Below are 14,743 nucleotides of genomic sequence, written 5' to 3' on the forward strand. Positions count from 1 at the left end.
CCCCCGCACCGACATTGTAAAGCTCGTTTTGGACAAGACAACTTGTACTTCTCATTGTTGCAACAGGTCCACCTGTATCCTTAAACAACTGGTTTGCTCAAGTGGTAGAGCGCTCGCCTTGAGCTGAAGAGCTGAGGGACAGCGCCCAGGCCCAGAGTTCAAGCCCCACAACCGACAAAAAAAAAAGAATCAATGAGCAATGAGGTGCAAAGTCATGGTTTCAAAAGTTATTCTTTTTTTTTCTTTTTGTGTGTAGTATTGAGGTTTGAACTCAGGGCCACTCTCTTCTTTATCTTATCAGTCACAGCTAGACCACTTCATGCCGCCAGCTAATTAGAATCTCTTCGTCCAGGCTGGCTTCAAACTATGATACCTTCAGAATAGAAATATATGCATGAAGCTGGGCGCCGGTGGCTCAGGCCTATAATCCTAGCTACTCAGGAGGCTGAGATCTGAGGATCAAGGTTCAAAGCCAGGCCAGGCAGGAAACTCCATGAAACTCTTATCTCCAATAAACCACTAGAAAACTGGAAGTGGCGCTGTAGCTCAAGTGGTAGAGTGCTCACCTTTAGCTAAATTGCTGAGGGACAGAGCCCAAGCCCAGAGTTCAAGCCCCATGATGGACAAAAAAAAAAAAAGAAAAGAAAAGAAATATAGGCATGAATCACCAGCATGTGACTCCAAGTATATTCCTTTTGAAAATTATATTTTATTATCTTTAAGTAGTTGTACAAAGGGGTTACCATTCAGCAAATCAGTTTATAAGTATAACGCATCTTGATTGATATCACTCCTTTCATCATCCCCCCCATCCAACCTATCCTTCAACATTTTTAATATTAATAACATTTTTTCCTAAAAAATATTTTGCCTTTGCCAAGCTTGAAGGGAGTTCTTTCACATAGATATTCTATGATCTTTCTGTTGGTTTTTTTGACAGATCGCCTGGACATTAGGGCAGCTAGGATTCTTCTGGATAATGATCATTATGCCATGGAAAAATTGAAGAAAAGAGTTCTGGAATATTTGGCTGTTAGACAGCTGAAAAACAACCTGAAGGGTCCAATTCTGTGCTTTGTTGGTCCTCCTGGAGTTGGCAAAACAAGTGTGGGAAGATCTGTGGCCAAGACTCTAGGTCGAGAGTTCCACAGGATTGCACTTGGAGGAGTGTGTGATCAGTCGGATATTCGAGGACATAGGTAATATACTTGTTTCAGCCTCCCTTACACTGATTAGAGCCTTACCCAAGCAGATTCATAATATATATCCACTTTTCTTTAAAAGGGCTATTTGCAGTATATTGAGTCAAAGGGGCTTTTCCAAAGCATTAGTTAATCTAAATCCAATAAACACAGTGTTCTACTCAATTAAATTTAACAGTTTTGTGGCAGTAGGTAGATAGTCTGAGTTTCAGCTTTTCTGGAATTTCAAATGAATGTAATTGTAAATTACTTTTTAATTGGTTCTTTATCATGTCTTTATATTCATTTTGTCTTAACATTTCATAAATAATGATGATATGGTAACTCTTCAAGACAGATATGAACACTTAATGCCAGACTTTGCAATACCAGAGTTTGAACTCAGAGCCTTGTACTTACTAGGAAAATATTCTACCACTTGAGCCACATCCCCTGCCCATAAGTAATCTTTAATAGTACATCATTCTGCTTGCACTATAAATTTCCTTTTGTGAAAGCTGGCATGTTGTGAACATGAGTAGTAAAGAGGAAGGTTAGCATAATTACTAAAGCTTAGCCTTGAATTTTGGACTCTATAAAATTAATAAGCAATTTTTAAAAAACCGTGTCTCTAATTCATCTATATTATTAGAATCAGATTTATATGTTACATATGTTGCTTGCTTTTCTGGTCTCTCGACCTGATTGGAAGAGCCTTGGGGAAGCCTGAACATATATATTTCATGGTTTAAAGGTTTTATAACATTTGGGCACTAGTAGCTCATGGCTATAGTATTAGCTAGGAGACTGCTATCTGAGAATCATGGTTTGAAGCCAGCTCAACCAGGAAAATATGAGACTCTTATCTTCAATTAACCACCAAAAAGCCCGAAAGTGGAGCTGTGATATGTCTGGTTGAGCATTAGCCTTGAACACAAGCTGAGGTCCTGAGTTTAAGCCCCAGGACATACATACATACATACATGCATCTATACATACATGTTTTATAACAGTTGTAGATAGTGAGAAAATTCATTTAAAGTGTGTTTTAAAATATTGGACTGCTTCCCAATATTTGTATTGTTCCTCCCTAGTAGTCACTGCAGGAATAGCCTAGCAAACAAAAGGCCCTGGGTGTGAACTCCAATATCACAAAAATTTAAATATAGAAGTTCAAATTATTTATGAAATAATATAATTTTAAGATCTTAACTCCCATTATTTTATTCACAAGAATTTTTTACCTCAGGTGGGAATGGGAAACTTTCTAAAAACTTTCCTATGAGCAATGGTTATTTTATTCTTTTATTTTTTGTTTGCTTGTATTTCTTATACATCAAAGAATTTTAATAATTAAGCAATGAGAGTACAGATCAGGGCCAAGAATTGATTTGGGATATTTCTTCTTGGCAATTTCAAAAAGATTTTTATTGCCTAGAATTTTTTATTCTCAAATGTGCCACTAGAGGCTGTAGTTTGCTTTCCTAATAAAATTGACATCAATACCTTGGACCAACAGAGGAGAACTGGATGTAGAGCCATAATATTTGGATTTTACTTTTTAAGCTCTTAGGGGGTATTGCCCACTCATGTGACTTGATTTATACTTACATTGTTTTGGATTATTTCTTATTTTTAGCATAGTATTCTATAAGTGTTTGAGGGTATATAGAGTGACTCTGTAGTAGTAATGTTATAAAGTATTGATGTCCTGGTTACATGGCATGCTGATAATTTATTGATTATTTATTTATAATTTATTGATTATTTATTGATTATTCTGTAGTGCTTGGAAAGTATTTACTCAGTGCCTGAAACACAGTGGGCATTCCCTAAACATTAACTTTATTATTCTTTATTAAACCTGCTACTCTTATAACTTAGATTCATAAGCTTCAGTATGACGTTTCTGTGTGTGCCAATACTGGGGCTTCAACTCAGAGCCTCATGCTCTCACTTGGCCTTTTCCATTCATGGCTGGTGCACATGGTGCATTTGAACCATACCTTCAGTTCTGGCTTTTTGCTGGTTAATCTGATATAAGAGTGAGTCTTGGCAGATTTGTCTACCTGAGCTGGCTGTTGAACCATAATCCTCAGATCTGAGTTTCCTGAGTAGCTGAAATTATAGGTATAAGCCACTGGCACCTGGTTCAGAGTGAATTTTTATTAACTTCAATCTGATTTTTAAATTGTATTTTAAAACATCCTATTCTCAGCATTAAAAATATGCCTAGCAGGGTGTCAGTGGCTCATGCCTGTAACCACTCAAAAACCAAAAGTGGAACTGTGGCTAAAAGTGGTAGAGTGCTAGCCTTGAGCACAAAAGTTCAGGGACAGCATCCAGGCCCTGAATTCAAGTCCCACAACTGTCCAAAAGAGAAAAAAGTCTATTTCCCAGTGGTGGAGAAGATGTACTTATTATGGGTCTTGTCACTTCTTATGAACATTAAGTAGATACCTCTTTTAAATCTTTACATATATACAAAATAATATTCACTTTTTCCAAGGGAGTATACTTTCATGTGACTATAGTATAACAACCTGCCCTTGTGTTACTTGAAATTACTGCCATCTTCCCTGTTAAATTATTAAAGTCTGGTGAAAATGTTTACTTGGGAACCTCTTTGGAGGTATGTGGAGAGTGGGCTGTGGATGTTAAGGAATGGAGACAGTGAAGGCAGTGTGGACTCCTGTCAGAATTATGAATTGAAGGTGACTAGGAGCAAAGGGAAAAGAACAGTAGAGGATTTAGCCTGGCCACCCGTGGTGTCTGAGGAGCTTGGCGGTTCCATGTGACACTTGAGGCATTTGGGAAACACCCAGGTCTTGGCATTTGAGTACTGGTCACATGCTTACAATTAGAGTTCATGGAAAGTTTTGTTTTTCTCTCAGCCTCTGAGTAGGCACCACTGTTCTGCAATCTTAAAATAGCCAAGGAAAAACAGGGCTGCTTTATATTATCTCCCTTGCTATCCTCCATTTGGACCTTTACTTTTCTCATTTTCCCAAGCTTGAAAACTCAAGCCATTTGCTAGAAGTACCTAAAGTACTTGTTGAGGTACTAATAAGTTGGGCACTGATTTTCAAAACAACTGAAGACGTATTTCTTAGAGCTAATCAATAACAAGGTGGAAGAAAGGTGTGGTTTACATTTAAATCTTAAATTGGAAAATTATAGTGATATGAGCATTGTCCTATTGTTATTTTGAGTGCTTAAAAGAAGAATGGAATAGCTGGGCACTGGTGGCTCACACCTGTAATCCTAGCTACTCAGGAGGCTGAGATCTGAGGATCAGGGTTCAAAGCCAGCCCAGGAAAGTCTGTGACACTCTTATCTCCAATAAACCACTAGAAAACCGAAAGTGGCGCTGTGGCTCAAGTGGTAGGGCACTCGCCTTGAGCTGAAGAATGCAAGGACAGTACCCAAGCCCTATGACTGACCAAAAAAAAAAAAAAAAAAAAGTAATGCTTATTTCCTTACTAAATCGTGCAATTTTTAGTCTTTTCAATGTTTTGCATTTGGGTTTTTTAAATTATTTTTATTTTATTCTTTATTATTATATGGGTGATGTACAGAGTAGTTAGTTACATAAGTCAGGTAATGAGTACATTTCCCTTCTCCCTCTCTATAGTTATGTAGTTCATCTTCAGCATAATGTCTAGTGAGTACCAGTGCTACATTTGTTCACTTTTGGGGGATTTATTGTTGTTGTTTACTTTATAAGTCACAAAATACCTGTTCCTATCTATCTTTGTCAGTTTGTTTCAGAACTTAAACTTTATGCTAACTAACTTGAATCATTTGGTAGAAGTTCAAACTAACTTGGGTTTTGATGTTATTGGTATATAGTTCAGGCTGGCCTGGAACTTGCTGTTTAGCCTAAGCTGGCTCAAATTTATGATCTTTCTGAGTGCTGGAATTACTAAAACAATGAATGTATGTTTGCTTAAGTCTGTTCTGCTTAAGTCTGTTCTTTGGTTAAAAAATAAATAAATACACACACACACACACACATATATTTCAAGTCACTGTTGATAGTAACTTTTTGGGAAAACTTTACCAGCTGTTTGTATAGATAATAAAATTATATTACTACAAGGAATCATTGGCTCAATTTTTAAACAAGATGAGAAAATCTTATGATTTCTGCGTTTATAGATAGACTTTCATATGTAATCTGAAATGGTGAAGTTATAAATTAGCTGTTTCATTATTAGTCTATAGAAGGAAAAAGATAATTGTCACAGCTAGCTTTTAATATTTTTAGCATATTATGGCTTGCTCACTAATATAACTTGTATTTGTATATAGCTCTTATTTGCATTTCTAAAACAGGTTTGTAGTCTCAGCATAGATTTTCTCCATTAACGTAAGTGCATTCAGTTATAAGCATTCTCTTCTCTATGACTATATATTGTTTTCTGTGCTCTTTTGATAATTAAATCATGGGCTGAGAAAGTGGCTCAGTGGTAGAGTGCTTGCCTTGCATGCATGAGGCCCTAGGTTTGATTCCTCAGCACCACATAAGCAGAAAACCCCAGAAGTGATTCTGTGGCTCAAAGTGATAGAGTGCTAGCTTTGAGCTAAAGAGCTGAGGGACAGTGCTCAGGCCCAGAGTTCAGGCCCCACAGCCAACAGAAAAAAAAATTAAACCATGCCGGTCTCTGGCATTTCTGGAACTACATTTGTGGAACTAAAACTTAAGTACAAAGTGAGCATCCCTAATCTGGAAATCTAGACTGCTATAAAATCCAAAAACTTTTTGAGCACTAACATATACCAGGTGGAAAATTTTGACCTCATGTAATAAGACTAAATCAAAATGTAAATGAACTAAATATTGTATAAAGTTACTTATAGACTATGTGCATAAAGTTTAGAGGAAATGTAAAAGAATTTTGTGTTCAGGTTTGGAACCTATCCCAAAGGTATCTGTGGCATATATACAAATATACCAGAACCCTAGTATTCAAAATCAGAAACACTTATGGTCCTGAGCATTTCAAACAAGGGGTAATTAATTGTATGTTTTTTAAAAAAATCAATCGGAGGGGGGGGGGCGGGTACTGGGAATGTGGCCTAGTGGTAGAGTGCTTGCCTAGCATACATGAAGCCCTAGGTTTGATTCCTCAGTACCACATTAACCAAAAAAGCCAGAAATGTCACTGTGGCTTATGTAGTAGAGTGCTAGCCTTTAGTAAATTAAGCTCAGGGATAGTGCCCAGGCCCTGAGTTCAAGCCCTATGATTGGGAAAAAAAAAATCAATCTCTGGGATGCCAGTGGTTCACACCTACAACTTAGTTACTCAGAAACCTGAAATTTAGACAGTTGAGGTTTAAAGCCAACCCCAGATGGAATGACCTCATCTTCAAAATAACCAGCAAAAAGCCAGACTGGAACTGCTGTTCAAGTGGTAGAACACCAGCAAACAGGCCAAGCAAATCAGAAACCCTGAGCTCAAGCCCTCTACCAGAAAAAAAAAAAAGCAACACAGTTGTGTTTTGAAAGTCATGTGGGTAGAGCGTATATGTACAAATTAGTCTAGGAAAAGATTTAGGAGTGTTTGCCAGAAGATTAACATTGGGATTTCATTAGACACTATGTATTAAAATCACAGTTCCTTAGAAACTTTTTCTAGCCAGGCACGGGTGGCTGAGGCCTGTGCCTAGCTAATCAGGAGACTGAGATCTGAGGATGGCAGTTTGAAACCAGTCTGATCACAAAAGTGCCTGTGAGTCTCTTATCTCCACTTAACCATTCAAAACAAAACAAAAATAAAATTTCTTCTGGAGTCATTAGAATTTCTTTAAGTCTGTTCCTTTTTCCAATTTGAGGTATATATGTATACACACACACATGTATAAGCACATATAGCTTGGTGGAAATTTGGGAAAATAAAAAAATGACAAAATCTTCATGTTTTTCTACCATAAGATAATCACTGTTAATTTTTGTTTCTTTCCTAGGCACATTTTTTGCCTGTTGTAGTCATACGCTTTCTACTTAACATTATGAAACATGAACTTTTCTCTATTGTAAGTTCTTTGTAAACATATTTTTAGTATGTATTAAACTACAAGATTCTTTTAATAATTAGAAAAATTAATGGTGAAATAAATCTTATTCCTGAGTTTTAGATGTTATAGTAAAAACAGATTTGCCAAGCCTTTTGTGTTACATTAGGTTTGAGGATATCTACAAGTAAAGCAGAATAGTAAGATAGTTGATTACTGTGGGGCTGTAAGTAGATATTGAAATACTCTATAGTTGTCTTTGAATCATAAACCAGCCTCTGTTTTGAAAATGAAAAATGCTGATAATATTATTTAAAATTTTGAAATTTTGAAAGTGTGTGTGTGTGTGTGTGTGTGTGTGTGTGTGTGTGTGTGTGTGTGCGCACGCGCGCGCGCTGATCCTGGAACTTGAACTCAGAGCCTAGGTGCTGTCTGAGTTTTGCTTAAGGCCAGCACTCTCCTACTTGAGCCATAGCCCCATTTCCAGTGTTTGAGAGGTTAATTGGAGATAAGAATCTCATGAACTTTATTGTCCAGGCTGGCTTGGAACTGTGACACTCAGAACTTAGCCTCCTGATTAGCTAGGATTAGAGGCATGAGCCACTGCTACCTCACTTAGACAGCTTTAGTTTTGTTTACCTTATATGCTAGTTGAAAAATTACAGCTCAATCTCCTGTATCTATTACAGCAAAAATACAAGTTAATATTTTTTATTTTAATAATTTAGCTATATATAAAAATACATTTGGAATACTTCTATTTTTTAACATAGAAATTAATTGTCCTATGGAGTTTCACTCTAATGTTTCCATGCATACATACAGTATACTTTGATCAAATTCACCCTTCTATTATACTTTATTTTTTTCTTGCTGATACAGGGCTTGAAATCAGGTCCTGTGCTCTGTCCCTTAGCTTTGTTTTTCAAAGCTGGTGCCTTAACACTTGAGCCACAGCTCCACTTTCAGCTTTTTAGTGATTAATTGGAGATAATCTCAGTCCTTTCCTATCTGAGCTGGCTTTGAACCTTCATCTTCAGATCTCAACTAGGACTATAGGTGTGAGCCAGTGGCCTGGCTTTTTTTTTTCTTTTTGTGTATATGTGGGGAAGGAGGTAGTATTGTGTTTGAACTCAGTGCCTTGTGCTTTCTAAGCAGGTGCTCTACCACTTGAGCCCTTGTTACACTGATTATTTTCCAGAGAAGGTCTTGATTATATGCCTAGGCTGGCCTGGACTGAGATCCTCTTATTTGTGCTTCCCTTGTCTTTGGGATGACAGTGTGGACTACTGTGCTCAGCCATTGTGCTTCCACTGTAGCTTGGGATGGCAGGAATGTGCCCTCACCTCCAGTCATTGGTCAAGATGAAATCTTAAGGAATATGTGTGTGTGAGTGAGAGAAATTGTACCAAGCTTCTATTATATTTTCTTAACCTTCTTCCTTTATAAAACATTTACTTAATGTGTTTCATTATTGTTTTCATATACATTTTAATATGCTTGGATCATGCTCAACCTCCCAGCATCCTCTTCTCCTCAGTCTTCCCGCTGCCTCTCCTTACTAAATAGTCTCTCTTTCATGCTCAGAGCCTATTAACTTTTAAATTTTTATCTAATGCATAAAACAAAATTTATATATCCATAATTACATACATGCACTGGCCCTGGGGCTTGAACTCAGCCTGGGCTCTGGCCCTGAGCATTTGTTCAAGGCTAGCACTCTACCAGTTGAGCCACAGCTCTACTTCTGGCTTTTTTGGTAGAAAGTCTTGTCGACTTTTCTGCCTTGGCTGGCTTCAAACTGTGATCCTCAGGTCTCAGCCTTCTGAACAGCTAGGATGATAGGCATGAGCCACCAGCATCCAGCAAGTTTATTATTTTTTTTAATTTAATTGTGTGTGGGGGGGTGTACAGTGCTAGGGATCAAATCCCCATATGATAGGCAAAGCACTCTACCTTCTAAGTTGTTACACTGAGCTATAGCCAGAATTAGTTTTTTATTGTATTAATCACATTTTTAAAAACTTTTTTGCTTGCATGGACTAGTAGTACAAAGGAGTATCATTGTGATAATTTTATAACATGAACAGTGTACTTTGAACAAGTTTGCCCTCTGTATTTTATTGCTTCAAGTCTCCCTCCTCAGAATTAATGTATTTTTTTGGGTTGGTCGTGGGGCCTGTACTCTGGGAAATTAATGTATTTTTAATAATCATGTTTTTATGTATTCAAGCTAATAAGGTCATTAAAGTAATACATTCTGTTTAAACTCTACCATACTGTGTTGCTCTCCATATATTCTATCATGAAGAAATATAGAAAAGTTTCATATTTAGCCCTTAAGAAAATTTGTTTATATTATGTTTATATAAACTATAAACATATAGGTTAGTATATTGATTTATTAAGAAATTGTTATAGTCTGGTGATACTGAAAGAGAACATTTTTTATTTCACATATTACTACATTTTTTCACCATCTGATTTCATAATCCCCAGGTTTGTTCAAAGTATATTCTATATCTTTGGTGAATACCTTACATGCTACCATAATTACGGCAAAAGACAATCCTAAATATGTGCAAGGCTGGGAATTGGCTCAAGTATAGAGTTTGCCCTGACTAGCAAGCATGAGACCCTAAGTTCAAACCCTAGTTCTTCAAACTAGGAAAACTTATAAACAAGTTCAGCATGTTTAAGATGCTGAATGCTGCATTTCTAGGGTAGTAGCTTTAAATGTAGTTTTTCATTTTATAAAGCAAATTCTATCTCCTTTAATAATGTTATCTAACCAGTTAGTCGATCAGTAATTTTTATTTTCTCTGATCTTATAGTGAGGTTCTACCATCTTGTGTAGACTCAAGATGTCCATTAAAGATGGAAAATTTAGATATTGCTTAGCATATTATTCTCTACTTCAGTGTGAAATCACATTGTAGTCACTTCTGGAAGCCTATGAGCTCTGTAATGATGGTTATCTTCCTGATGTTTCCTCTTAGACTACCAGCACACATTGGGTAGATGTCACCCTGACTGAGAAATACCAAGGATACTGAGTATGCTTGCTGCTATAAAAAGACATTTGTGGACTGGAGGCATGGTTCCAGTGGTAGAGCACCTGCCTTGCAAGAGTCAAGTTCTTTATTTCAATCCCCAGTTCCACCACCAACAATAACAAAAACAGGAGACAGGAGATGCTTTCATGAAGCAGAAATGGAAATGAGACTAAAATTCTGATGTACTGATTTCTGCTTTTGTGTTTTTCCAGAAAAGTAAAGTTAGACTCTCAAATAGCTGCTAGTAATAACAACTAACATTGTAACATGTAGTGTGCTAAGAACTATGCTATGTGCTTTTCTTATCTGTTCTCTTATCCCCATGTAACCTTTGCAGGCCATTGGCCTTGTTATTACCTCTGTATATAGGTTAGGAAACTGAGATAAGTCATCTGTCCAGAGTTGAGTTCACCTTAACAGTGGTGATCGGTGTTGGTTATGGTCAGTCTGATGGAGAACAATGTTACAGTTTTATATCCAGCATCTCCAAAGCATTAAGACCTGGGATCTGTCATCAGAGTCATCTTATTAGCATGTTTGAGTAGGTTACAGTACCCATGAATGAAAAGTAGGTCATACCAGGTACCAGTGGCCTATCTTAGCTACTCAGGAAGCTGAGATGGAGGATAGAGGTTCTAAGCCAGCCCAAACAAAAGTTTACCAGACTCACCATCTCCAAAATATCAGCAAAAAGCCAAACTGGAGTCATAGCTCACCTTGTAGGGTACCAGCTGAGCAAACAAGTTGAGCCACCTTGACACCCTGATTTCAAACCTTAATAATATTAAAAAAAGAAAAGAAAACCTAGATAGGTTATAAATCGACATCAGATGAGGCAGTGAATGTTATATGTATTTATATATATATATGTTATATATATTTCGTTATGTAGAAGATGATTTTGTGAGAAATAAGTCAGGAAAGATTCCTTAGGATTTGGGGGAACTACAAGGTCAAGGAGGGTAAGAGCAGTGTTTGGTCAGCTATTTGTCACTGTAAGCAAGTAACTGATGAAGAAAAGGTTTTCAGCTCACAGTTGGGGGATTGAAAGTCTAAATGTCATTACAAGGGTTTTGAGAGTTGTCCCTTTGCTGTATCACCTGGTGGGGCCAGGGTGGGGGATGGGGAATGATTATATTGAAAACAGGAAAGGAGTATTAAATGGAGTCAGGCTTGCTTCTTTTAAAAGAACTGTTTCCCAAGAAGGAACTCAGAATCAGTGAGAAATTCTTTCATGTCTTTGTAAGGACTGTTCCCAATGTCCTCCCACTGGGCTCTGCCTCTTAAAGTTTCTACTACCTGCTAACACCATTATCTTGAGGATCCAGCTTTTATCACATGAAGAGCACTGAAATTCTATCAGTAGCAAATAGGAAAGCATCATATTAACAAAGGTAAAAAAACAAAACACCAAATGAGATTTTGATTGTGGGTGAAGCAAGAAAGCAATGGCCTTCAGTGAAGTTGATAGCTAGATTATGAGGATCCTTCAATTCTAAACAAACCGTAACTTTAGATCTAAAACTGTAAATATCCAGTTTTGAAACCTGCCTATCAAAAAAAAGGACAGGATAAGAAACTATAAGAAATGACCCATTGAACTGGGCACCAGTGGCCCATGCCTATAATCTTAGCTACTCAGGAGGCTGAGATCTGAAGATTGTGGGGGGTTTTTTGTTTTGTGTTTTGTTGGTCATGGGGCTTGAACTCTGGGTATGGGCACTGTCCCTCAGCGACTCAGCTCAAGGCTAGCACTCTTCCACTTGAGCAATACATAGAGGTTTCCATATTTAAAAGAATTTTTCTTTCCTTGCTACTCTTAAAAATCACAGTAATGGTATATGTGTAGGCTCTCTAAAGAAGTAATTTAAGGAGTTTAGTAATTTCACATTTTCTTCTTCTGTATCATAGTCTGAAATCTTGGTGTTCTAATTCCTTATTGTAACAACATAGTGCTTATTGTATCTGGTCCAAGCACTGTGACCACCTTCCCTGGATGAAAGGCATTCCCACGACATTTCTCAGGCTTTTTTGTCTTCTCAAAGGTCACTCTGTGTATTCTGTCCTATTTTAGTCATGTGGCAGAACTGAGGCTTGTTCTGTAACCTGGCTCTGTTGGATCCTGAGATAACTGAGTGAAGTTGCTCATTTGGGGGGGGGGGGCACTCAGTGTCATAGTCCCTTTCAGAAGCAGCATTTGCTCTGCAACTTAGGCAGCAAGAATACAATTAGTAATCAAAATTAGTAAGTTACTGTTTACAGTGAAGTTTTCCAGCAAGGCATTTCTTTCCATGGTTGATACTGTTTTATTTTATGTGCTCTCTCCATCTGCCATAATGATGTGGATGATTCTTGTTCATGTATGGTAACACAGCCTCTGGCCAAACTCGGGCATGCCACTTAGTGGATATGGGAGGAATGCAGAATAATGCAGTTCAAGGGTTACAGAAGTACTGTAGCCTCAGACCTTCTTCCTTAATAACATTGGTGTCTTGAAAATAAAAGAGGGATTTTTCTCTACATTCTGTGTTGTCCTTTGAACCAGTTTTAAATCTGTTTTGTGAAGACATTTTGGTCAGTTTTGCCACAGCTGCTGCTGCTTCTTTTTAGTAGTAATAGTAGTAGTTGTACTAGTAGTAGTAATAATAGTAGTAGTAGTGTCATTATTATTATTAAGATGATTTACAGGAGGGTACAGTTAACATAACTCAGGTTATGTTTTGGGCAATGTCACCCAGCAGCTTCTTCAGTCATGTGAAATGGTGGTTGTGTTGGGCAGGCAGTTACTCTGACAAACCATGCAGCCTTTGGGAATTAAACATACAGGACCCTTTTGAACTTTTTGGGATCTCCAGGAGGAAGACCAGAACTATGTGACTTAAATGTGTTGCTTTCCATTTTAGTAAATAGATTCATTTCTTTTATTGTGTTTGTTAACTTGCAACACAAATTAAGTGGAGAATAAGAATTGTGTTCGAGGGGCTGGGAAGGTGGCTCAGTGGTAGAGCGCTTGCCTTGCATGCCTGAGGCCCTAGGTTCAATTCCTCAGCACCACATACGCAAAAAGAAAAAAGCCAGAAGTGGTACTGTGGCTCAAGTGGTAAAGCACTAACCTTGAGCTGAGGGACAGTGCCCAGGCCCAGAGTAAAGGCCTCACGACCAGACCCAAAAAAAAAAAAAAAAAGAATTGTGTTCGATAGCTTTTTTTATATGTATCATCGTACTTTTAAATGTTTAACAGCTCCTTGCTCTATTGTAGTAGTAGCTAAGTGACTTTTTTTTTTTTTTTTGCCGGTTGTGGGGCCTGAACTCTGGGCCTGGGTGCTGTCCCCCCGCTCTTCAGCTGTAGACCAGTGCTCTACCACCTGAACTTCAGCCCCATTTTCAGTTTTTGCTGATTATGTGGTGCTGAGGAATCGAACCGAGGGCCTTATGCATGCAAGGCAAGCACTCTACCGCTGAGCCACCTTCCCAGCCCCGCTAAGTGACTTCTTTGAAGTCTTGAAGTTTAATTTCTTAGTAGTGGATTATCTCCTATACCTCATTGCTATGAATTCACTGCTGCTTTCTTTAGGCGCACCTATGTTGGCAGTATGCCTGGTCGCATAATCAATGGCTTGAAGACTGTTGGAGTTAACAACCCAGTGTTCCTGTTAGATGAAGTTGACAAGTTGGGGAAAAGTCTACAAGGTGATCCTGCAGCTGCTCTGCTTGAGGTAACATGTAGAACATTCCCTGTTTGCAATAACATTTGAAGAATATGAATGAAAGTAAATCATATTTGAGTAATATATGCATTAGACTGTGGTTAATAATTATATGATACAGGAGCTAGGTACGTTAGGGCAGGCCTATCATCCCAACACTTGGGAAGCGGAAATGGAAAGATCAAAGTTTGAGGCCAGCCTAACCAAAAAAGTTAGTGAGAACGTTTCAGAAAAGAAACCAGTATTCTGTATTCCTAGCTACTTGGAAATGAAGGTGGGAGGATCATGGTCCAAGGATGGCTGTGGAAAAAAATCAAGATTCTGGATAGTAGAGTGATTGAGTAGTAGAGTGATTGAGCCAGCTAGCAAGCATCAGACTGCCAATAGATAATAATAATAATAACAATATAATAATAATAATAGTGTTTGATACAGCCTAAAGTCTGAAATACTTGACATCTACCAAAAAACATCTTCCTTCTCTTTTCTTTTTTGTTTCATTTTTTTGTTGGTCGTGGGCCTTGAACTCTGGCCCTGAGCACTGTCCCTCAGCTCTTCAGCTCAAGGCAAGCTCTCTACCACTTGAACTACAGCACCACTTCCAGTTTTCTGGTGGTTTATTAGAGATGAGTCTCACAGACTTTCCTGCCTGGGCTGGCTGTGAACCGCAATCCTCAGATCTCAGCCTCCTGAGTAGCTAGGATTACAGGTGTGAGCACTGGCGCTCAACTTCTTTTCTTTTTTGAGACAGAGTTTTGCTATGTAGCCCAGGCTGGCCAGG

General features: G+C 38.0%; 1 protein-coding gene across 1 annotated transcript in view; it reads left to right on the forward strand.

The window, feature by feature from the left end:
* Positions 1 to 14,743, forward strand: part of Lonp2 (lon peptidase 2, peroxisomal) — a 106,791-nt gene that overhangs the window by 44,980 nt on the left and 47,068 nt on the right. The window contains exons 7-8 of the mRNA XM_013027881.1: positions 941 to 1,199; positions 13,830 to 13,971. Of these exons, the coding sequence (XP_012883335.1) occupies positions 941 to 1,199; positions 13,830 to 13,971 (401 nt within the window). The remainder of the gene's footprint in view (positions 1 to 940; positions 1,200 to 13,829; positions 13,972 to 14,743) is intronic.

The sequence above is a fragment of the Dipodomys ordii genome, unplaced genomic scaffold (genome assembly GCF_000151885.1).
Source record: "Dipodomys ordii isolate 6190 unplaced genomic scaffold, Dord_2.0 Scaffold106, whole genome shotgun sequence".
Classification (NCBI taxonomy): Eukaryota; Metazoa; Chordata; class Mammalia; order Rodentia; family Heteromyidae; genus Dipodomys; species Dipodomys ordii.